This window comes from Phyllostomus discolor, chromosome 1 (assembly GCF_004126475.2).
Source record: "Phyllostomus discolor isolate MPI-MPIP mPhyDis1 chromosome 1, mPhyDis1.pri.v3, whole genome shotgun sequence".
In the NCBI taxonomy this organism is placed as follows: domain Eukaryota; kingdom Metazoa; phylum Chordata; class Mammalia; order Chiroptera; family Phyllostomidae; genus Phyllostomus; species Phyllostomus discolor.
Window position 1 is genome coordinate 150,878,994 of NC_040903.2, and position 24,353 is coordinate 150,903,346.

At 36.8% G+C, this 24,353-nt stretch overlaps 1 protein-coding gene across 2 annotated transcripts in view; it reads left to right on the forward strand.

Annotated features, from left to right (window-relative positions):
* Window positions 1-24,353, forward strand: part of CDIN1 (CDAN1 interacting nuclease 1) — a 212,530-nt gene that overhangs the window by 32,195 nt on the left and 155,982 nt on the right. Inside the window, exons 2-4 of one of the 2 annotated variants that reach the window (XM_028505659.2) lie at window positions 16,245-16,290; window positions 17,178-17,242; window positions 23,535-23,595. In XM_028505659.2, the coding sequence (XP_028361460.1) occupies window positions 16,245-16,290; window positions 17,178-17,242; window positions 23,535-23,595 (172 nt within the window). The remainder of the gene's footprint in view (window positions 1-16,244; window positions 16,291-17,177; window positions 17,243-23,534; window positions 23,596-24,353) is intronic. The other variant, XM_028505661.2, reaches the window with a different exon arrangement.

Here is a 24,353-nt window from a genome sequence, read left to right on the forward strand (position 1 = left end):
TCAGAAAACTGAGGGGTTTTTTTTTGTGAGGGGTTTTTTTTTGTTGTTTTTTTTTTAAGATTTTATTTATTTATTTTTAGAGAGGGAAGGGAGGGAGGGAGAGAGAGAGAGAGAGAGAGAGAGAGAGAGAGAGAGAGAGAGAGGAGGGAGGGAAAGAAAGAAACATCAATGTGCTGTTGCTGGGGGTTCTGGCCTGCAACCCAGGAATGTACCCTGGCTGGGAATCGAACCTGGGACACTTTGGTTCCCAGCCCGTGCTCAATCCATTGAGCTACGCCAGCCAGGGAGAAAACTGAGTTTTGAGAGGCTTTCTTTTTTAGGAACTGGATGCTTCTGCATATGATTTAGTCATTTTTTCTAGGCATATATTTTCTAATCTGCATATTGTTTTGAGAATATCATGTATATGAAATTAAAAGTATTATATCTATGTTATTGTTTCAACTACTTTAAAAATTATTTTTAAATTAATTTTGCATTCTACTTAGAGGGACAAATTCCTTGATATTAGCTTTTCAAAATTGTGGAAAGGGTGGTATCTGATATAATTACAATATTTAGGGAAAGTTTTTGTTGGCTGACCTAGCAAGTTCAAGGTGGCCAGTACTTCCTTCCCTCCCTCCCTCCCTTCCTCCTTCCCTCCTTCCTTCCTTCCTTCCTTCCTTCCTTCCTTCCTTCATTCCTTCCCTCCCCCTCCCTTCCTTCCTTCCCTCCTTCCTTCCTTCCTTCCTTCTTTCCTTCTTTCCTTCTTTTTCTTTAAAAGGCTTTTAATAGAATTGCTTTGGTCTAAAAATTCATGATAGACTAAATGAAATCCTTCAGTCTACTGGATTTAGTGAGACCATAAATTAAGCCTCATGGTGAATGTATCTTTCTTTCCCCCTTTTCACTTGACACAATTCATTAAAATGAGGACTACTCATAAGTGGTTAGAATTTTATGTGTGGGAAACTTGGAGAGAAAAACTTTTTAAAGTGGGATGTGTTTTTTCTTTCATCATGGTGTCACCTGTATTTGGTCTCACCTACATTTGATTGTTTTCAGTGTGCTTATGCTTAAAAATAGATTTCAGTGTGTTTCCTTGATGTCTGTATCTTAGAACAGAAAGAGTTTACCTTCAAAATAGACTTTCTAGGATTTTTACTGTCATAGGTAGGGCAAAGCTGGTGTGATCTAGCTTCTTTCATTGGAAGGGAGTGGGCTTGTGGGAGTGTTGGGGATGATTGGATCTGTCTGTAGACTTCCCTCTCTTCCCTTAACTGGCATAGAACATGCTGGGAGGAAACCAAAGCAGATGTTTTTTGGGAAGAGGGTGTGTGGTGAGGAGCAGAAGAGGCAACTGTGGGGAGCTGGACCCAGCAGTCAGGCTGGCCCTGGTTGAGTTCCTGGAAAGAACAAATTCTCGAGTATCTGTAATACTAGATAGCTTTGTACAGACAAGATGCCCATTACATAAAGAGTTGGGAGTCATATTTTATATCAGCAGCCTGTGGACCAAGGTGAAAGACAGAAGGGGAGCCATCATGACAGCAAACAGGACTTAATCTAGGGCACTGGAATGTTTGGCCAAAGCTACTCACATTTGCCCTTTCTGAGGTTTAGATTGGTCTGGGGGTCATGGGAAGACTCTTGGATGAGGTCAGGTAGCTCCGGGAGGTACCAGGCAGAACCTGGTGCTTCCAGCAGACACAGCCAGCACTTCCCCCGGTGGGTCTTGGCTTCCTCTGATCTGGACAGGGAGTGCAGGCCTCGGGAAGTCATTTTGATGCTGAGAAGAGAATTTAAGTTTCTTATATCAAGATCTTTCCAACTATGTGAGACTCGATGCTTTGGAGCTACTGATGCACTGGGCATATCCAAATTTGGGGAAAATAATACAATTCAAACTTCACTTCTGTAGAATGAGGGGCATCTGCTACTGTCTTTTTGATTGGGTGATGTTTTTTAGGAACACATTGAAAGCCAGTCACATTTTTAGAATATCATGTATATCAATGTATGTCGACAAAAATGTTTGTTTCCTCTTTGAATTTTTATTTCTAACATAAACAATATTAACATCATGAAAAAACAATGAAAAGAAAAAGAATAAAGAAATCACTTGTAACTCCAAACTCTTACACAGTTTTTTTAACTATTTTCTTTTATAGACCTTGAACACATGCACAGTATAAATATAACTACATATATTTCACTCATAATTACAGGTAAAGTGTACTCATTTACAGCCAGCAGTTGCACATTAACTTTACTGGATGTTGAATTCAGATCTGTCCAGATGAACTTTAATGATGAAAAGGCAGAAGTCTTTGCACACAGGATCCATTCTTTCAGCAAGTGCTGCTGTAGAGGTGACCTGGAGGCCCCAGGGTGGAACTCTCAGTGCTCTGGACAGGGTGCTGGCTGTGGTATCTCATGGGAGCACTCATGTCTTGGGGTTTTGGCTTTGCTCTTGGTTCTGAGGCCTCTGAGCCTGATGGTGCTGCAGGAGATTCCATGGGCTGTCTAAAGGTCCAGAGTAACTTCCCTTTTTAGTTGAAACCAGATTGAGCAGATGGTTTCTAGTTAAGAATCCAGTGATGCTGGGGTACAGGTTCTTGAAAGTAATTTTATCATTTGGATGCTGTGTTAAGAATGTAGGGTTTGAGGCCAAACTGCCTATGTTCACATGCCAGCTGTGTTAATCTGGATAAGATGCTTCTACCTTCCTCTCAATTTCCTAAATACTGCTACTACCTGTATTATTACAGTGATGACATTTAGATAAAATAGTGCCTGGTAGCCCAGAAGTTACCCACCCATGTTGCTGTCTTGGTCGTCATCACCACCAGGATCACCACAACAGTGTGTGTTTGCTGAGTGCCTGCTCTTCGTTAACTGATGGAGTTCAACGCAAGTGGAGAAAAGTTACAAACTGGATGTTCTAGCAAAAGTTGGTGTCTAACAAAGCAGAATTGTGTTGTGTATAGACGTAGTCACTGAACTCTATCTCTGCTCATCCTGTTTTTCTTAAGATACCTAGAGAAGTAGGGAAGGCATTTTCAATCATTCAAGAGTGGTTTCATTGGAGTGATATTAACTGCTGAGATTAACTGCCAGAAGGATTTGATTGTGAATTAAGAATAAAAGGCTTGTGGTAAGAGTCAGAATTTCGTGTTTAATACGAGAAGAGCTTAATGCGTTCTAAGGCATTCCATTTGTTGTTTTAATATTCTCAGCATTTATTATTAAAGTGGGGTGGTTGTAGAATAATTATAGTCCACATGACGATGTTCTTTTCCAAAACATTGTCATATGGATGAAAATCTATAGTTTTTTTCAAAATAGTGTAGTAGGGAAAACATAGTATCTGAAGCTTCAAATAGTTTGACCTCATAAGAACACTACTGCATTTTTTTGTTAAATTCTTAGATGAAAAGTGTAAGTTTGGCAATTGGGTTTTGGGGGTAGGGGACAAAAGACACAGAAAGAGGATGAGATTGTTAGTCCTATCATGTTAATGAAATGGAAAATTTATTTGGGAAGAAAGCAATAGAGATGGTAGTTCAAACTTTATAAATCACAACAATTATAAAGTGAATCTGGCCAATCATTTTTAGTGTTCTTTTTATAAGGTCTCTGTGACCTACTAAATGAAGACAGATTAGGAGGGCAAAACACATATTTTGTACAGAAATGAAATAAGGAAGTGTTTAAGTGGTTTTACACAATATTCTAAACTTGTTTTAGTGTGAAAAGGTTGAAAAGTAATAAAACTTATTAGACATAGACTGGCAGCATTATGGTTACCGAATTAAATTAGCCTCTAGATGTACACTCATTCATTTAGGATGTTGTGGAGTGGCAGAATGACTGGGTAGGCTAGCTGTGCTTCACAAACTGAGGCATTCCCAGAGAAAAGAGGTCTATTCAGGCATTTTCTGTGTAAACAAAGCCAGAAAATATTTGAAATGCAGAGGCGGAGAAAATGGTCACCAATAAGTAAAATCATAATACTTCATAAACCTCAGTATATGGAATAACTAAGCTGATACAGGCACAAATTTGGTTTTCTGTGGAAGTTTTTAGAATCTATGTCCCAAGAAAGAGACACAGAATTAGAAAAGAACCCAAGAGAGGGCTTGACCCACCCCTAAAACTTTGAGAATTAGCTATCTAGGTGGGGATATTGAAGGAGTGATTAATTATTAGCTCTCAAAGTGAGACCTATTGTGAAAGGACCCTCAGTGTTTAACTCATTCTGGGCTTTCACAACAAGAAACCACAGACTGGATGACATAAGCAATAGACTTTTATTTTTTCAGCATTTTGGAGAGTGGAAATTTGAGATTAGGTTGCTGGTATTGTCAGGTTCCTGGCTTCCAGATAACACCTTCTCACTGTGTCTGCCCTTGGCCTTCCCTTGGTGCCCATAATCAGACTGATCTCTCTTTGTTCCTCTTCTCATACAGCTACTCATCCCATCAAGAAGGCTCTACCTTCGTGACCTCCTCTAATCCTGATGACCTCCCAAAGGGCCCTTTTCCAAATGTACTGTCATGTTCCAGCATCTTCGAATATTAGAGTTTGCCTATAGTAGGATATTTAATACATTTTTATTTTTGAGATACAGAGAAAGTAAAATTAATTTATTTGGTTTGATAAGCTGTTTTTTTAAGAAAACTATCTGAAGTAGATCAGAATTGGTAATATTTTTAGCTCTGAATATTACTGAGGAACAATGAACAGGGTGACTTTGTGCTATTTTAGGTCTTTTGTAGAAGAAAAGGCACATGATACAATGGAGTCAGAAGATGATGATTACTGGTTAGTGGTAAAAGTTTTCCCATCCCATCCATGCTAATATCACAGATTGTCTACCAAATTATGCTGAACATTGTTTGTTAGAAAAGTGACTTGTCACTTTAATAAAAATGGATAACCATTGTTTTCTAATTCTTATTTTACTTTTATTTTTAAAATGAAAGACTTCAGTTTGATCTAAAATTCCAACAATATCTCATCTCCTGAAATAGTCTTTTCACTAAAAGAACTTGATTTAATAGTGATAGCCTGTTATAGTATTCCAAGTCCTATTATTTCTCTAATAGAGCAGAAGTTCTTCAAATAGCATAAGGAGTTATGAACATTGTAGACTCCAGGAATAACATGGTAATTATGGTGATGTGGTAAGATTAAAGCATAAAATGCTTGAGGGATTGAAAGTGAGAAAGAGTTGTGGGAGGCTAAAAAGAAGGTACCTGAAGCCAAAGTCTCAATGTTTTGCCAATGAGTTTGAACTTCATTGTACAGGTAATAGACACCTCCTTGGATTAGAGGGTAACAATCAGATATGTATTTTAGAAGCATTGTCAGTAAGTTGAAGATTAGATTAAAGGATCTAAGAGATAGGAAGCAAGGGAAGTGAATCAGGAAGTATTTAGCAGTAGAGGGGAGTAGGGACAAATGTGAAAAAAATTTTGATGGTAGGATCAACAAGACATGGTGACTTACTAGTGAGGGACTTTCTGTAATCTTGGCTTCAGTTAAGGGTTGGGGGGCAGAAGTGATATTGCAGTGGGGTGGGGGCTGAATAGTATTTTTGGAACCAAAGACCTAGACAAAGACTTTTGGTATTGAGGAGAAACAGATGACAATGATTTGAAAGGTAGGCAGGTTTTGACTTAGGAAGACAGAAGCATGCTTGGAAATAAGGAGGAAGAAATAATTGGAATCCTTGGAATGAGGAGTAGACAGAGGGAAGAAATAATGAAAGATATACTAGCTAATACTCTATGCAGAGTTGGAAGAAAGTTGAATTTTCATCAACAAGGAAAAGATTATAAATATCTTCACATACAGGATATTGTTATTGGGCTCTCATTATCTGTTAGCTTTTTCTTGCCTTCTCTCTCCCTCTCTCTCTGAAAATTATAATAAAATTACTGTTAACTTAAGGATTTCTAATAATATAATCCGAGTAATTAAACAAAGAAAGAAATTGTAGGAAGAAAAAATTGGTGAACATTTTTAAAAAATGTATTTGTTATTTATCCATTATGTTGAATTTATAGGGATTGTTTTAGAGAGAAATGACCAGATATCGGGTCTTGCAAACAAAATGAAGTGTCTGTCACCCAGGCTTCTTATTCTTTATCTGATTTTCATTATGGTTTGTTGTAAAAAGTTAATACATAAATTTAATTAGAAAGAAAAGAAGTACTTAAGTACTTAAGACTAATTAAATAAGAACACATAATAGGGTGGGACTTAGAGCAGAAAGAAATTTTAAAGATACATTTATCCATCTTTAAAATTAGATGTTTAATTATATCTTTAAAACTAAAAATTTTTAATTTTTCCTTTCTTTTCTCCTGATTATTTAATTTTATTGTGAAATATAGCACACATATAGGAAAGAACTGAGAATAATGTAATGGACTCTTTGAATCCACCTCTGTTTGAATTTGCCTGAGATGCTTTTTAAACTTTTATGAAAATGAAATATTCTGACACCATTCTACAATCCCTTTTCCCCTCATATTTTTATGTATTTGTTATTTGAAAGTACTTTCCCTGATTTTTTTCCTCTTCTCCTTTGTTTGAGGTAACCATTGTCCTAAGTTTAGTGCTTATTGGACTCATGTGTTTTTTAAATATACCCATATATGTCCATGAAGAAAAGGTAATTGTATTTTGATGTTTTATATTTTATATACAGGTAAATGGTATCAAATGTGGTTAGAATTCTGTAATAGGCTTTTTTGTTTGAGGAGATTTTTTTGGTAAATACTGTATTTTTGAAGTGTATGCATGTTGATATTAGGTAGAGTTAGTACCTTACTTTGTTTTTCAGAGCTTATTAGCTACATATGACCACATGTTCTTCTTCATGGATTTTAAGATAGATTTATCAGTTTCTACCATAAAACTATGTTGTGAATTTCATTGGATTCTTATTAATATTATTGATTGATATATAGAGAATTGGCAATTATTTATACTATTTTCCACCCATGATACTTTCTTTGTAAAAATATCTTATCATTTAGTCAGGAACTCTTTTATGCTATTCAGTAATGTTTTATAATTTTCTTCAAAGGTTTTATATTTTTTTGTTAAATATATTTCTAAGTACTTTATGGTTTTTATTATTGTGAATGAGATCTATTTTCTATTCCATTTATCTATTTATTTTTTATTATTACTCTTGTGTCCATTTACCTTTCTGATACCTCTTATAAGTTTATACAGTTTGTCTGTAGATTTTGGTTTTTTTTTTTCCTATGTAGAAAGCCGTCTCATCTACAAATAAGGAGAGTTTTATTTTTTCTTCCTTCTTAATTCTCTTATTTCTTTTCCTATTTTGTGTTCTAGGATCTCTGGTTTGCTAGAACCTTCTAGAATAAAATCAATTTCTCCTTTCTTCTACTGTTGAATTAATGCAATAAATATTTTACAGCTTTTTATACATACAACTGTCATTGCCCAATACTATATATTTATGTTATTTCCATCATGAGTCCCTCTTTATGAGTTAGTTAGGGTTGTGTTTTTTTTTTTAATTTCCAAAAATAAAGGTTTTTGGGAAACCAACTATTTGATTATTAAATTCTAATTTAATTACTTTTTATCAGATTAGTCTAGCCAAGTCTTGAGAAGAACTGTTGAAGCTTTCTAGGGCTAGAGGACAATACTTAAAGATTAGGGTCCATGAAGATGGGAGGTCTTAGAAACGTCCCAGGCTTTAATTTGAGGTGGGGCCCTAATGGGCTGTACCCTAGGAGTAAATGTGAACTAAAGGTAAAACAGCTCTACATGACTCTACTTCAGCTTCAAGTTTACCTCATTGGCCTCCAGAATTAATACCTAAAACTGATCCTGGACTCCAGGTGCTTCCAGAATCAAATCACAGTTCTCTCTGGAGAGGGAGAACATCATTTTAGTCTTCAGGTTATTTATAAAGCCACTTTTAAGTAATGTGGCACATAATGAGAGACGTAGTCATGCGAGGAAACATGGCAACATGAACGAGAGCCAGTAGGAACTGCAGAAATAGAGTGAAAGGGACTAAATTATTACAAGTCCTAAGCAGAATTTCTATAATTGTAGTTTATTCAAGATGTTAAAAATGATTGAAAGATTCTGCAGGAACTTATTTGAAAAAGAAGCAAATAGAAAATCTACAAGCAGAAAAATACAATAACTGAAATGGAATGGATTTAATTCAATGGATGTATTTTATATCAAATTAGATATTACTGAAGAGAAAATTAGCGAACTGGAAGATAGATCAGAAGAAAATACCCAGAATGGAACATAGAATAACAAAAAGGTGCAACTATGAAGAGAGGGTAAGAAATAAAGGCTATAATAGAGAGGGCTAATTGGAGTTTCATGAGGAGGAGAGTACTAACGCAGTATTTGAAGAAATAATAGTTGAGAATATTCCCCCAAATGATGAACAATACCCAGCCACATATTTAAGAAATCCAACAAATTCTAAGTGAATTTTACACAGAGTTAAAACTATGAAAACTAAAAATAAAAACATCTTAAAACTAGTTAGAGAAATAACACATGTTGTCATTGAAAAGAGCCAGCATTTGACATCATCAACACATCTGTATGGTGGAATTATTCAAGAGAGTTAGTCCAGATGGAAGAGAAGAGAAGGAAAGAATGAAGGACAATGAAATGGTACATATGTGGGTATATCAGAGTGAATAGTGACTATATAATACGATAACAATCTCTTGTGAATTTTAAGATATATGCAGAATTAGAACAACATCAGTAATATCCTATATGTCAGGGGGGATAACTATAGATAGTAATGAATGTTTTTGTATTTTCCAGAGCTGCCTTAGTCACCAGTTAGAAATAAATTTGGATAAATTGAGGAAGCATGTGGTTAGGTAGGAGGAGTATCAAACTTTCAAGTTGCCAGGGGAAATATAATGACAAATAAGTATTAAATTAATTGTGAAGAGGACAAGAAAGGAGCAAAAAGGAATGTATAGTGGCTAAGACAATTAGCATTTAGTAAAATGATACATTTAAACCTAAATTTATAAGTACTTACATTAAATATACATGATTTAGCTACAGTAATCAAAACATCATAGTATCTGTGCAAAGATAAAACATATAAATTAATGGTAAACAAATCTGAAAGTCCCAAAATAAAATAAAATAGATATTTGGTTTCCTCATATGTTTGGTTTCCTCAAAGGCACCAAGATAATTGAATTGGCAAAATGGTCTGTGGTCAGGTAGATAGTTCTATGAAAGAACTATCACATATGTATGTGTGTGTGTGTGTGTGTGTGTGTGTGTATATATATATATATATATGACAAATTGCACAAAATTAATTCAAGATAGGTCATACCTTAAGTATAAAAGCTAATACTCAAGCTTTTAAGGGTAAACATATGAAAATATCTTTAAGACTATTGGTAGACAAAGATTTCTTGAAAAGACACAAAAAGTACTACTAATAAAATTACTTGATATATTGGATTTTATCAAAACTGGAAACTCTTGCTCTTTAAGCAGCACCACTAAGAACGTGAAAAGGCAAGCCAAGGACCCAGAGAGAGTCTGGTGAGGTTGTACAGCAGTGGGGACTCTCTTTTAATGTTGATGGGAGTTTAAAATTTGTATAAACACTGGAAAATTGTTTGACAGTGCCCACTGCAGCTAGAGACTCCCATGTCAGATCACCTGGAGCTCCACTTCTACCTTTATCCCTATCTCAAAATGTGCACACGGTGCGCTGAGAGACATGAGCAGGAGTGTTCACAGCAGCATCATTGTCATTGGCAAGAGCGGAAGCAGCTCAAGGCTTCCTCAGCAACAGAATAGATGAATGTGGTGCATACTTATGCAATAGTATACCAGTACTGTACAGCAATGAAAGTGAGTTAACACACTTAAATTACCTTGGGGGACTCTCACAGACAGTTGGACTCTCACTCTCAGAGTTGAGTGAAAGGAGTCAGATACAGGAGAACACACACTGTGTGGTTTCATGAATACAAGGTTTACAGACAGGCAGAGCTAACTTACAGCAATTAGGGATGCATTTTGCGGCGGGGGAGGGTGTGGGGAAACAATGAAGAAAAGCAAGAAAGCAGTTAACGTTAAGATCAGATTCATTTGCGAGAGGGAAGGGTGATGATCAGAAAGAGATTTGGTGGGGGAGGGTGCCAGCAGTGTTCTGTATGTTGACCTAAGTGGTTACATGGTCTTGTGTAATAAAGACACGTTACAAAAAAGTAGGTCAAAACACTTGCAATTTAAAAAGTTTGTCCCCAGACACACTCAGCATCACACACCAGACATGGAGTGCAAACAAAGGGAGGGTATGCCCCAGAATGCTATTAGTGGATGTCTCTGGATGTTATACAGAATAGGTACTATTTTAGAACTAGGAAGCTCTTTGTTAAATATTATATAATAAAAGTAACACAAAGGGTGTTGTCCTCTGTAGAGAAGGTTGGTTGGGTTTATACCTGTGTTGTTCAGGAAAGGATTTAAAGGTGCTTTATATGCAGTGAGTAGCATTTGAGTAAAGGACACATTTGCAATCACAGAGACACTTCAGGCAATGGTATGGTTGTTGAAAATATATACCTTAGCTTCAGGGAGAATCATGGAAATTACCCAACACTTATTAATCCATGACTGTTTCCTATAGTCAGTAGTTCCCTTACTTTTCAACATATTAAAAAAAGAAGGGCATTTTTATGTTGTTAAGTGAAGGAAAACTGTAATTTAATTTTTTAGAGAAGGAAATACTGTCTAAGGCCATGGAATTTGGTTAAAATGCTAGACCTCCTGTGGCTTCAATTTTCTATGAAAACCCCGACAATGCCCACCTTTCAAGATTGTTTGGAGTGTAATGCAACATATCAGTGCTCAAGCAGGGGCATCAGTACACATGACGTGCAGAACTGATTTCTGGGAACTGGTAGAAAAGCAAGTGAGCATTCGGGTGAAGAGTTTGGGTTTTGGAATTGCACATGCATTTTGTTTTCTAGCTCTACTGCCAAGCCTAGCTCTTTAATTGCATATTTTACTTGACTTTTCTTCCTTCATTTCTCCATCTTTAAAATAAGGACAATAATAGTACCTACCTTATAGGATTTTTGAGGGTAAAATAAAGTGCTTTCGGTATATTGCCTGGCACAAAGTAGGTGTTCACATAAATCGTGGCTCTTGTGGGAGAGCTGTTTTGCATGTGACTTACGTTTATCAGCAAAATTAATTAAGTGCCCGGGATAGTAGCCACTTTTTTCCTATATATAACACAAGTATAGCTTTTAACATTTTTTAAATTTTATTTTAATCATCGTTCAAGTACAGTTTTCTCCCTTTTACTCCCATTCCAGCGCTTTTAACATTTTTTAATCATCCATTACTACTACGCTTAATGCTGTCACCTGTGTAGTCATTTACAGGTGTACCTGCTATGGTTAGGCATAAACTGTAGTTGGCATCCTTGATACAAAGTTGGAAATTAGAAAGAAGAAATGGAGGAGGGTGTGTGATGGATGTTGTTTTTTTTTTTTTTATTTCCTGAATTTAGTTTAAGTATTTTTCCTTTATTCTCCACAGGAATTTCCCAGGTTCTTTCCATTGCACATTGTAGTTGTTGAAAAACATAGTAAAATTAGTGGTATTTGTCAAGTCTTGCTCTTTTATTGAATTCCATTTTGATTTTGAGTGGGCAGGGGGGCTCTGTGTTTCAAATCTGCACGTAGGTGGGTATACGAAGGGCATGGGGGTATATGAGGGAGGGTGAATGTATTTCTTTCAGAGAAAACCTTCCTTGATTAGTACTCTGAGTCAGTAACCACATAAAACCCAGTGATTTAGAGAGGGTGTTTGTGCCTTGTACCAGTGAGGTTTCCAAGCCTAACGCTTTATCCTGCCTTATCTCCTTTAATTGGTTTACTGCTCCCCGAGTCCCAGAGATAACACTCATTTTGCTTAGATAATTATGAGCCCAGTAGAGTTTAGATCTTTATACTTCCAGATTCTGTAGCAAAAGGAGCTTGAAAATTAAATGATGGCATTTATTTCTTTATGGTCATTTCCAGAGGTTGGGTGCCTGAGAAGAGGAAGGACATGAGATGTGCAGTATCTTCTTTCCTTAAGATTCTACCTTTTTTAAGTCTCCACCTGGGAGCATGAGGACTTGCGCCTCATATGAATGTTGCAACTAGGTGTGTGCTGAGCTCTGCGCTTAGTCTATGCTGTAGACTACCCTCATCCTACCCTCATTTTCTCTGGTTAATGGGTGTCTTAGCTGGATGGGTTTGGGGACATGTTAAATACTATATGGCAGGGGTGTCAAACTCATTTTCACCAGGGGCCACGTCAGCTTCGTGGTGGCCTTCCAAGGGCCGAATGTAATTTTAGAACTGTATAAATGTAACTACTCCTTAACAGTTAAGCAAGAGCTTGGTGCTGCTGCCGGGTAGAAACAAGGTGCTGGGCTGGATAAAACAAGGTGGAGGGCTGGTTTTGGCCCACAGGCCTTATTTGCCACCTGTGCTATATGGGGAACTGTGTTTTCTTTTCTTTTCTTTTTTTTTTTGGCCTGTTTATACTTATGTGGCATCTGAAGTGTCTTGAATGCTATATGAAATAAGGGTTAATAGTACCCTATTAGTGTTTAAAATTTGTATGGAAAAATTATACACACACCAATTTATGATCTCTAGGCACATCAATTTACTGACACAGTGATAAAGGAACAATTTTAAGGAAGTCAAATATAGTAGCTGCCAGCTAAGAAGAGATTTAGAAAGTGTGAAAATGGACAATGCTTTTCATGTATAACATTACATCCCTTACACATGCCATCATAATGGAGCACCCTGTCTCAGAGACCTCCCTCCATCAGGTCTTCTCCTTACAAGGCACATAGGAGCCTGGTTTTTTTGTTGTTCATTTATTTTTTTAAAGCATGTATTATCACTCAAAAGAAGTAGGAGGGTGGTCACTTCAATCTGTGGCCCCTTGAGCAGTTCAACAGTGTCCTTCCTCAAGGACCTGGGCTCTTTCCACTTTCTGTCCTGCTGTCCTCAGTATGTAGGCTTTGTCCTCATGCTTGTTTCTAGGACGGCTGCTGCCCCATACAGCCATCTGTCGCACACCCAGGCAAGGTTCCACAGCCATTCTAGGGGTCCCCCCAACTGCTTCTTTTTCAGACGTGGGGAGGAACTTAATCTGGGAGGGCAGCATGGGAAAAAACACAGGGCTGATTTTTGAAGAGGTTTGAATAATGTATTGGGCATTTGTGCAAGTTAAGTGACTATTTTTGAATATGAAAGTTTATATGCCAAGTAATGGATATATGAAGTCTGTCCAGAAGGCATCCAACCGTGTAATATGAAAAATAGAGACATTTACTGATGAAGATACAAGAAACATTGTACGTAGGATGATGATGCCTCAGTCTTCTTCAAAGTAGGCACCTTGGGACCTCACACAGTTCTCCTAGTCACCATCAGCTGCCCTGTTGTATTTTCCTGAATCTCATAAAAGGTCTGAAATCTCTTTCCTTTCAAAGGTGATTTTGGTTTTGGGAAAAGCCAGAAGTTGCAGGGCACCAAATCTAGGCTAAAACAGGGCCGAGTCACCTGGGTGATTCTCCAAAAAACTCTACATGAAACATGATGCATGAGTTGGGCATGTTGTCGTGATTAAGCTGCCAATTACCCATTGCCCATAGCTATGGCCTTCTGAATCATCCAAATAGTTTACACAGTTCAAGCTTAATGCAAAATTGGATGGAGATTCATTACTCTCCTTGCTCAGTCATTTGGAACGGCCACACAGTATACATGCTTGCTCAACAGCATCTACCACCACCACTGACTAGTACAGTGAAGCTGTCATTGTTCACGCATACGAATTCCAGTCCACTCTTCTTGGCTGCCAGGTTACAATGATGTTGTGCTAACCATTCTTGTTATACTAACAATAGTTGGACTTTTTCCAGACAGACCTCATATGTTCCAATGCCAGTGCCGTCTTGAAATATGTGAGATTTCAGGGTATGATTTACTTCACCAGATCCCCCCAAAACATATGAGTACTTGACAGTGTTCTAATTTGAGGGAGAGTTGTGTGTATGTGTTGAAAGTTTCTTCTAAGTCAAGTCCTGTCCGCCACATTTAACTTTTTATTTTAATGTCATAGTTCCCCATACCCATGACCTTAGGACGCTGTAGATACTTAGTGAATACTGCTGATTGATTGACACTGGTATTCAAGGTTGACCTTTTCAGAATGAACACATAGGAAGAAAGAAGTAAACAGTACAAACTGGAGTCAGTGTCTTAGTTGCACTAAAACTACTTTCATTCTTTACATGTGAGACTTGCTCAGAACCCTTGTCTATAAGCTTAGCACATGCAAGAACAGAGAACAGGCTGGCAAACTACCTCACAGAGGTCATTTAGTTCTCTGCATCATTATCTCCTCAGCCAAATCCAAAGCCTTTTGTCCCGAGGTCTGTCTTTCTGTTGTCACCATGTTAAATAGTTCATTTTTTCACTTCAGGTCTAGCCAGGTTTTACCGCCAGTATAAGCTGGAACCTCCTCTCCAGTCCTCTTGGCCACCGAGACACTTGGTTGCTCCCTAGGGTCTGTCTATGGTTTTAGTTGAATCCTAAGCAGTTTAAAGACATTATCTCATCTGGGCATCTACAATTACATTTCTTTTTTGTTCTCAGTGAAGCTTCTTCCTCTTTATTCCCTGATTTGAGTATCACAAGCACATTTCTTTCCATCATACTTTTAACACAATGAGACTAACATTTTGTCTACCATTAAAGGTTAACATAAATGTATTTTGCTTTAGAATGAGGAGGGGTCCATTTATTGCATAAAATATCTAATGTGTTGGCTTATTCAGTGTTTTACAAATATTTGGGTCTAATTTTGTCCTTTTTTTAGAAGATGGTTCTCAGCAACCCCAAGAGGCTATATGATTCGCATGTGAAACTCAGGCAGGCCAGGCATACTAAGATTTTATATACATATTGGCTCTTTCAAAGGTGGTTTTCATTTTTAAAGGGAAATTGAAAAAAATGGACTGTAGTGAATTTGTAATTGTATTCACTAATTTCTCAGTACTTTGGGGTTATTGAAACCATCCTTGAGTAATTACCATTTTTCTGTAGTAAACATTTATGTAGAAAGGGGTTAGAAGCCAAATCTATGGTGGAATGAAGAAAATGACAAAATTCAAACAGTGAATAAAGAAATATACTGTCATTGTTTTTATTTTACACTCCCCGAATTACTGTGAAGAGCTTGAGAGGTTTCATTCTTGAATAGAAAAAAATAATTATTCACAGTGCTTTGGTGTACTTTAAAAGTCAAATTGTTGATATTGTTAATTTGTTCAGATAGCATTTTGTAGGAAAATATATCAGAGATAATTGTTTTCAAGATACAATCAGGTAGATATATCTACAAAAGGCAATCAAAGAGAGTAGCAATAGGGCATTCATTGATTGCTTTTTTAGAGATAAAAATATTGTTCCATTTTTAAATGTTAACAATTGTGAGAGAAAAAGTCCCACTTGAGAAGGTTTTCCAGGGGCTTTGCTGGCAGGTGTTGGACACTGTGCGGCATCTTCACTGAAGAAGACAGTCTTCGGGAATGACTCACTTCAAGGACCTCAGCTTCCTGCGGTGAAAGCTGCTCTTTTCAAAGCACAGCAGTGTCAGTGGGAATGTTCCAGTGGCCTCTGTGCTGCTTCTAGTGAAGACCAAAGTTTCCCCTGAATCTGAGACAGTCTCAGAAGAGGATACCTGTCTGCTAACAAAACAAGTTTCGGAATGTTTCCCACAAACACACTGCACATTTCCTGTTGTTTGTGGGACTTGACTCTCATTTATTAATGGAATAAACCTTACCTGGTTTTGGTCCCTTTTTAACATCACTGCATGCTACAGACATGATTTACAATCATTGTAAAGTTCTTTAAAACATCCAAATCACATGACACTTGGCTCTGAGACCATCCACATTTTCCCCTTTCCCTTTTTCTCTCTCCTTGACCTAGCAGCAGGAAGCCTTTGTCTGAGGTGTTCATCTGGAACAACTTTTCCACACTTGTTTTCATGTTCTGTTAGATTACAGGGCAGCAGGCCTACCTTTGAAGCTCCTTTCTCTTTTGTTTCTTTGCCGTGCACTCCAGTAATTAACTTTGTCCTTCTTTTATTTGTTCCAGTCAATCGCAGGCCACTCTGCTGAGCATCTTCTCCCAGGAGTACCAGGTTAGAAGTTTTCTCCTTTGTGAGGGTTGACAGGTGCCTAATTGAATGATGAATGTCCCTTTATTTCTTTGTAATTGAACTGCCAGCTCTCTGATTGGGTTGGAGGATGTTCTCCTTTCCACATCAAGCACCGCCTGCGTCTCAGTGGAGGCCTGCCAAGCCTACCCATCCATCTGTCTAATAACATCTAGCCTTTGCTTATTTGGTGGACCTGTAATAAATTATGCTAAACCATTATTATTCTGACAATAATAATTTCCCTGTGTTGCGTGGTTCCATGTGCTAAATGTTTGCTGACTTGCACTGTCAGTGCTGCTTTCCATTGCTGACAGAGATGATGATAAATGACCATTGCTGGAGTGGCAGAAGGCAAGAGAGGCAGAAAATGGAGTCATTTATCATGAGATGACAGATGTCAGTCAAGTGGCAAGTCTCGATGGAATTACTTTTTGTAGTTTTCAAATAAGTTGTTTTTAAGCAATGTTCGTCCTGGTTAAAAATGGCAATTGGATTGTAAAACTAGAGTGCGGAGGACTCAGATAGAATTGAATTGAGGGGAAATTAATACAAAGGTTTTCAAGGGAACAAGTTTTTCTTTGCCCTCTGCAACCCTAAGCAAACTTATTTAGATTCAATTGCTCTGACCCTGTTGGCTTTTACATACATACTGTACCTTGTGGTGCAGTCTGAAGACATCCCAGCCAAGCAGTGGAGATTAAAATGCGTAGGTTCATGGAGTAGAAGGGAAAAGATCCACCACCACCCAAATCCCTCAGCTGTTGTTCAGTTTGCCCCGAGTGTGAGATGTGGGGATGAAGAAATATGTCGTTTTTGTTCTTGAACCTCATCTGTGACACAACATAAAGATCTTTTCTGTTTTGTTTCAGAAACATATTAAAAGAACACATGCCAAACATCATACTTCAGAAGCGATTGAAAGTTATTACCAGAGGTATGACCTGCCTGCCCCACTAGAGGGTATCATAGTACCTACCAATTGTAATAATAATTATGAATAAATTAGGTTACTAAATGAATTTCCTCTATAACATTCAAAAGCATTTTATTTTAAGTCTGTTATTCAAGACTCTGCATATATGTTTGAGTGATTTCTTCAATGCTATGCTTTGCAGATTTAAAGAATATAGTGAGACTGCCTTGATTAAGTGTGTGTGTACAGACTCTGTGGGCAGTCAGTGTAATATTATGAGATCTCCATCCACTGCTGGAAACTTTCATAAGTGCATGTCTTGTGTAAATCCATATGTTCATGTGTATGTATACCTATGTGTATAAGTTCTCAACCAATTTTCATTTATTTCTTTAGATCAGCAAGTTGAAAAATATATTAGAAAATAAAACTACATTTTGGTGCAGTTGTATTTTTCATCATAGGTATTGGGTTAGCCATTTCAGGGGGAAAAAAAGACATATGCCAAGTAAGGACATGGAGATATATAATAATGTACAACTGTCTCAAAATAGAAATTTTTATTTTAAAAAGGAAATCTTGGGCATTAAATCAATACCATAGTGTACATAGGATTTTTAATTCCAGCCTGATTTATTATAAATAGTTCTCAAACTCAGTTCTAAAACAAACAGAATATTTTAAAAACTATTTTTAAAATGTTTTATTCTCTTTGCAATGTGACTAATTTATAATGGTAAGTAGTAATGATTTCCATGAGAAATTGTTGGCTTCTTAAATATTTCAAGGGCATATTGGAAAAGAAGATTCTTTGAATATATGCTCCTAAATTATTACACATAAGACTGACAGATCAACCTTTCTGTGGTGAGAGTGACACTACTAATTTTAGATGAATTTTTATGCACAAAAATTTTATGAATGAAATTACTGTACAAATAAAATACTGGTGTCATGCTTTTGTAAGGTCACTTTTTAAGAATTGAGAAGTTATTGAAGTTTTATTTTTTTAGAATTATACATTATTCTGTATATGATAAAAGATATATTCAGTTTTCACTAGCAGTATCTGTTAAAGAAAGAAAGGTGAGCACACATAACTTTTGCGTCTAGGAGAATTTCTCTCTGAACAAGTCTTTTTAAAGTTTGAAATGATTTACTCAAAAGTCATAATCTCCTTAATGAAATTAACATGTAAATGAAAGTCATAACCCAAATCATACATGTAAGATTAAGAATGGCTCATGAACTTAGCCAACAACTGCTTTGGCATTCAGGCCCACCAAAGAAAAACTGAAAAGTTATTTACATGTCAGAAATATATTTTTGCTTGTAAAGTTATAGTCATAGGCTGTCATTGAAAAGTATGATTCTATGTCCAGATTTGAAAACCTTGTTAACCTAAGCAAAGGGAAATAGGGCAGTCACTAGGACTTTGGAGACCCACTGTGAGGCCAGGGGTCTGTTCCAACAACCATTCTCATTGTGTGTAGGCTGTTTCAGTAGATGATTTCCAAGATTTCTAAGAGCTGCTTCTTAAAATCTTAGTTTCATGAAGAAGCACATTTAATTATTAAAGTATGAACATACTTTATTGGATTATCTTTGTAGTTTAGGCCAGAAATAAAAATCTTTCCTTTTTGTATGGTTACTAAAATAATGAACAGTTGAGTGGGTAATAATGAGAATACAGAAATATATTTGTATTTCTTTACATTTATTTAAATGTGAGAGTCTCGGTTGTTGCAAGGAGACTTGAACCCTGAAACAACAATGTAAAGTTAGGCTGTAATGGACAAACTAATGGGAAAGCAGTCTGACTAGCTTCCTGCTTTACCATGCTGCTCCCTGACTTTCTGCCCTGCACTTTGTGCTCGAAGACAGGCTGTGTTGTTACCTTTCAGATGGATGGACTTTACAGGCCTCATGGTCCAAATGTGCAGATTCTATGTCCTCGTATTCTCTAAGGTAAATTGGCCTTGAAACAGATTTTTTTTGTTTTCCAGCTCATTAGAATTAAGGAAAATTGTATTATCTCAAAACATAGTTTAGCAACTTGACAATGTTAATAATTTATTTAATTTTTTTTGCTTTTATAAAAGCAATACTCAACCTATTGTGAAAATGAAGCACATTTGTGATGATTAAAAAAGGACTGAATGATAGCTCATAACTGTGGTGCCTAGAGACAAGCACTGCAGTATTTTTCATTCTACACTTTCCTCAATCCATTTTTGTACTGATGAGGTCATACTATATATGCAACTGTGAATCCTGAATTTTATACTTGGAAAAATGTATATGACATACTGCCATTTTGTAGAAAGCTTTTGTAAGCATTTATTGATTGCATTACTTCATCATATGAAAGTATAATTTACTGAATTATTCCTCTGTGGAACATACATGTTTTCAATGCTCTGATATTTTAAAAACTATAATAAATATTTTGATATATAAGTCTTTACATTTTGGATTGGTTTCTTAATATTTCTTTATCTATAGTTATTGGTACAAACAATGAGCATTTAAATATTTTATTATATATTGCCAAATGACTATCTAGAAAGCTTGTGATGGTTCCCTAGTAGCAATTTTAGAGAATTCCTAAGTCTCTCTGCATTCTTGATAGCATTGAGATGATTTCTATTCAGAATTTGAAGTCCGTATTTAAAACCATATAATCCACAGTGTGATTCCATGATGGGTATCTGAAACTTCACAGTATCAAAATATCATAGCAAGTGTTTTCTCAAGCTCTTGAATTATTGAGGAAATTCCTCCAGTTCTTCATGTTGTGTGTGTATAGTTACAGCTTGAATGTTTATTTTGAAAATAATGCCCCTGTACTGATGGCATTTTATTTCCAAATGGGAAACATACTTGATAAAATGTGGGCACACACACAGACACACTCACAAATCGGTCAGATTTGCACATCCCCATCAATAGTGAAGTTTAGAAGTATTGTCTCATGTTCCTCCCCTCCCCCAGTACACACTGTCTGCGGGGCCAGCTTTGTCAGCTTTAGAGAATCAAACCAATTGAATTTCATTCAATTGGTCGGTTTTCTAAGTTTCACCATTATAGTTATCATGAAAATGTTAAAGACCAAATAACCTTGCCTTATATTTAAAATCAGTACACATTATTTTCATCTTAGACGCTAACATATCTTACATACTCAAAAAAAGCCATAAAATGGACCTTCTCTGAAAAATGGATGGTTTCACCCACAAGACATACATTTTAGAGTCCTCCTGTGGCAAAGCTAGAGTCCTCCTGTGACATATATCTCCTGTGCAAAGTAGTTTTTATTTGCAAACAGGCATTAGGAAGACAACCCAGGTCACCTGAATGTAGTGTTCAGGATCACATCCCTATGTCCCAGTTGTAATTTAGACCTTTGCTAAGGATCTGTTAGGTGAAGTTCAGCATCCATTTGCATTGCCCTACCACAAGCAGCTCCAAGTTTAGTTGGAGAGAGAAAGAAACCATGTGAAAAGTCTCTGCTGTAAGTTTACATAGGATGCTTTGAGGATGCAGAGAAGGGTAAGATTGGGAACATCTGATTGTGTCCTTTTGAATATTTTCTGTAATTAGCATGCCTCTCTGATTGCATATCTAAAAATATGAAAGCACTGTCACTTTATGTGGGGGACAATTAAAGTTCTCTGGAAGGACAAATACAACTTCAGATTAATTTTAACTTCTTTTCCCTTGCATTTCTGAAGTGTTATAGGATAGAGTTGGGAAGCATGCTGGGGAACAAGTACATTCAGAAGCAGGTCTACCTTTTCAACATATGAAAGCACTTCAGTTGATTTTGGTTGATGAAGATTCCATTTCAGAACTTCTCTGCTTGCCAGCTAAGAGAGCGCAGATGGGTTTCATCGGTACCCTGGGGGTTGGTTTTTGTATGTGACCAACTGGGAAGCTTTATCAAGCTCTCAGTTAGGAATTTCTACTTTTGAACATGCTTTGATATTATAGAGACTATACAGACAGAGTGAGTTATTATTGTTGTTTGACCATCTCCTGTTACTTAAACTTAATAGAAACGTTCCATTGATCATTTCCAGGATAATGATTGATGTGGGGTTTACATGAAACCATGTCATTTGGACCCAACAACAATGCTCTAGTTAGAGGCAGTGGTCTAGGGTCCAGCTACTCTCTTGTTATTTCCAATCAGCTGTCACAAGCTTGGCTCCAGTCACAGTAGCGCCTTTGCTGGTCCTTGGACACTCAAGTACATTCCCGACATCTGCACATACTGTTATCTCACTTGGCTTGCCCTTCCCGCATGGCTTGCCACTGTCCTCTTGCAGGGCCCTACTCAGTGTCACTTCCTTAGAGATGGGCTTCCTGACCAACCCATACAAGTTTGCATTTTATTGTAGCGTTTATCATTATATTATGTATTTATTTCTCTGTCATTTCATTGTCTGTTTCTCCACTGTAATACAACCTCTGTGACAGCAGGAGCCATGGAAGTTCGTGGAGCTATTGCTGCAGAACCTGGAATAAGGCCCAGCATGTAGCACTCAGAAGTATTTGTGGAATAAATGAATGTTGAGTAGAAAGTTGCAAAGTCACTTTAATGTCAGTGTAGGCCTAGCAACTCTGACCCAGAGTATACATTCGTATACATTCATTAACGAATGTATACTCTGGGTGGTTACAGACACGCGAGGAGCTGGCCTGACTTGACTGAGCTGATTGGTCATTCCTTCAGCCGGCCTATCGGTGCAATGGGAATGTTGTAAGTTGATGGGTGGTTCCTACCTGACTTACTTCCCAGGGGACCTTTCTCTAAATCACACTTGCCATTTTTTCTCCTCCTTGCTTCTGAAAGTACTTATTTCCCAGTTAGATGCCTAAACAATTTATTAAAGAAAGACCCCAATATATGGAAAATGGACTTGTTAGAATTACTTTGAAGTTGTGATGATCCTGAGACTCTCTCTGCCTTGAATAATATGCTTTTATTCCACTTAGTTTATAGGAAAATTATACATCTTTACAAGCATATTTGTGAAATAATATAATTTAATATCTGCTTCTGGCATTTTTTTTGTTAGACCTGATGTGACTTTGATTTTTACTATCAAACAAATATTGTTAATTTATTCACTCAGTATATTATAGGGACAGTGTCCATATTTAATTGTATTTTCTTGCCCACTGTGGCTTGAAATATTCAATTTATGAAAAAAATATGTGAATAATATCATTTATTAAAGAAAAACTATATGTATGTAATATAATCACCTATTATAAGCCAAGAACTGTGCTAGGCCTGATAAATTGAATAAAATACAAAACCTCTACTTTCATGGGGCTTTCTTTCAGCCTTATAGTGAGGGATGGGTTGAAAGAGACAGGTAACCAGGCAGATACAATGTGCTGTGTTAAATGATAGAGAGGTGTACAGGGTGCTCCTTGGATGTACATGAGGGACACTTAACTAACTTACTTCTGGCTGGTGGTGGATTGAAGTGGGGAACATGTAAGCAGAACCATGAGTTCCACAGGTGAAGGCTAGGAAGGGGCTATCATTGGAAATGCAGCTGGCCTAATGGAATAGGTAGCAGTGAGTTTTTGAAGAACTGCACAAGTGCTTGCTAAGTGGTTATAATTTAGAGATTAAATGTGGGGCCTGTGAAGTGTTTTAAAGAGGAGGATGCATTCAAATTTTGTGTTGTTTTTTTTTTTTTTTTAAAAAAACACTTTGTCTTTTATGTGTGGGATGGATTTGGGGAATTTTTCCCCCCTTTTTTTTTCTTTCTAGTGGAATTAGAGGATGAGGACGGCTGGAAGTTATGACAGAAATGCAGAGCAGATAAGGTGATGCCTTCTGTTGCCTATTAAAGGTGTACTGACCCACTGATGACAAGTCTGTTCCATTTTTTTCTTGATAAGGTGTCAGGCAGTCCTGTGAAACAAAATTAAACAAAAAGGCAATAGGGGTTCATGGATGCTTTTTTCAAGGGAACTTATTTCCTTTCCATGAGATGGTTGTTGTATGGACAAAATCAGGGTGTTAGGGATAGTTCTTTTCGAAATCACCTGTGTCCCCTTTTTGCATGTGTTCATACCTCCTGCCCCCAACTTCTGTCAGTTTCCAGTGGTTTGGAGGTAAGTTGTTTTGTTATCCCTTCCCCATGGAAGCCTTCCTGTGACAGTAGCATACTGTAGAGTTGAGCGTGGCATTTGCCCAGGAGAAACGTGTCCACACAGGGGATGCTGACAAGTCTGTGCTGGCCTTTTCTTGCCACTGCATTACCATCTGGCTTTGTCTTTAATCTAGGTACCTGAATGGAGTGGGGAAAAACAGAGCTGCCCCGGTGCTCCTGGAGCTGGCCAATGAGGTAATGTTATTGTTATTATTATATTTACACCTGCCTAAAACCTAAGGGTCCTATCTAGAGTAGCTTTGCTCAGAATTATAATTAACCTTTGTAAAAAAAAAGATTTGGAGGTACACTAGACATTTAAATTGCTCCCTAGTCTGTTTGTACTTTTAATAATTGGACAAAGACTTTCCTATGTTAATAAATCAGTTAATATAATTAGTCTGCTTCTTTTGAGGCAAATGTATAAACAACTTCTTGATTTCTTATTTTGTGGGGAATTTTAACCAAACAGCTCAGGACATGCTCTTCTTTGGAGGTGTTGTCTTAATTTACTGTGAGAAACACCTGTGTCAAGTAAAGAGCCATGTGCCAAGAAAATCTTTGCTAACTATTATAACAATGAAGAGAGAAATTGTATACTTAAAGGTGTAACATTTACTTGATTCATTTTTTGTTAGCAAACATTCATTATAGTAAAAGATATATGCCTTGTAGAAAAGTCTCTTTATATGAAGAAGCATACTGTTCCTATTAACAGCAAGTACAAAGTGATTTATTGAACTTATTTGTTAACTCTGATCTGCTTCTGTTTAGGGAAACAAATAATAGTCTTACAGTTGAAAAAGGAAGCCCTAAAGATTTCCCATGAATGAAGAAGCTGTAAAAAGTTCATAATAGTTGCAGAGAGCATACTGAAAAAATAAAATATTTAATTCGTAAACTTTAAAATATTTATCCACTGTAATAAGAGCAATACAATATTTAGTCTGACT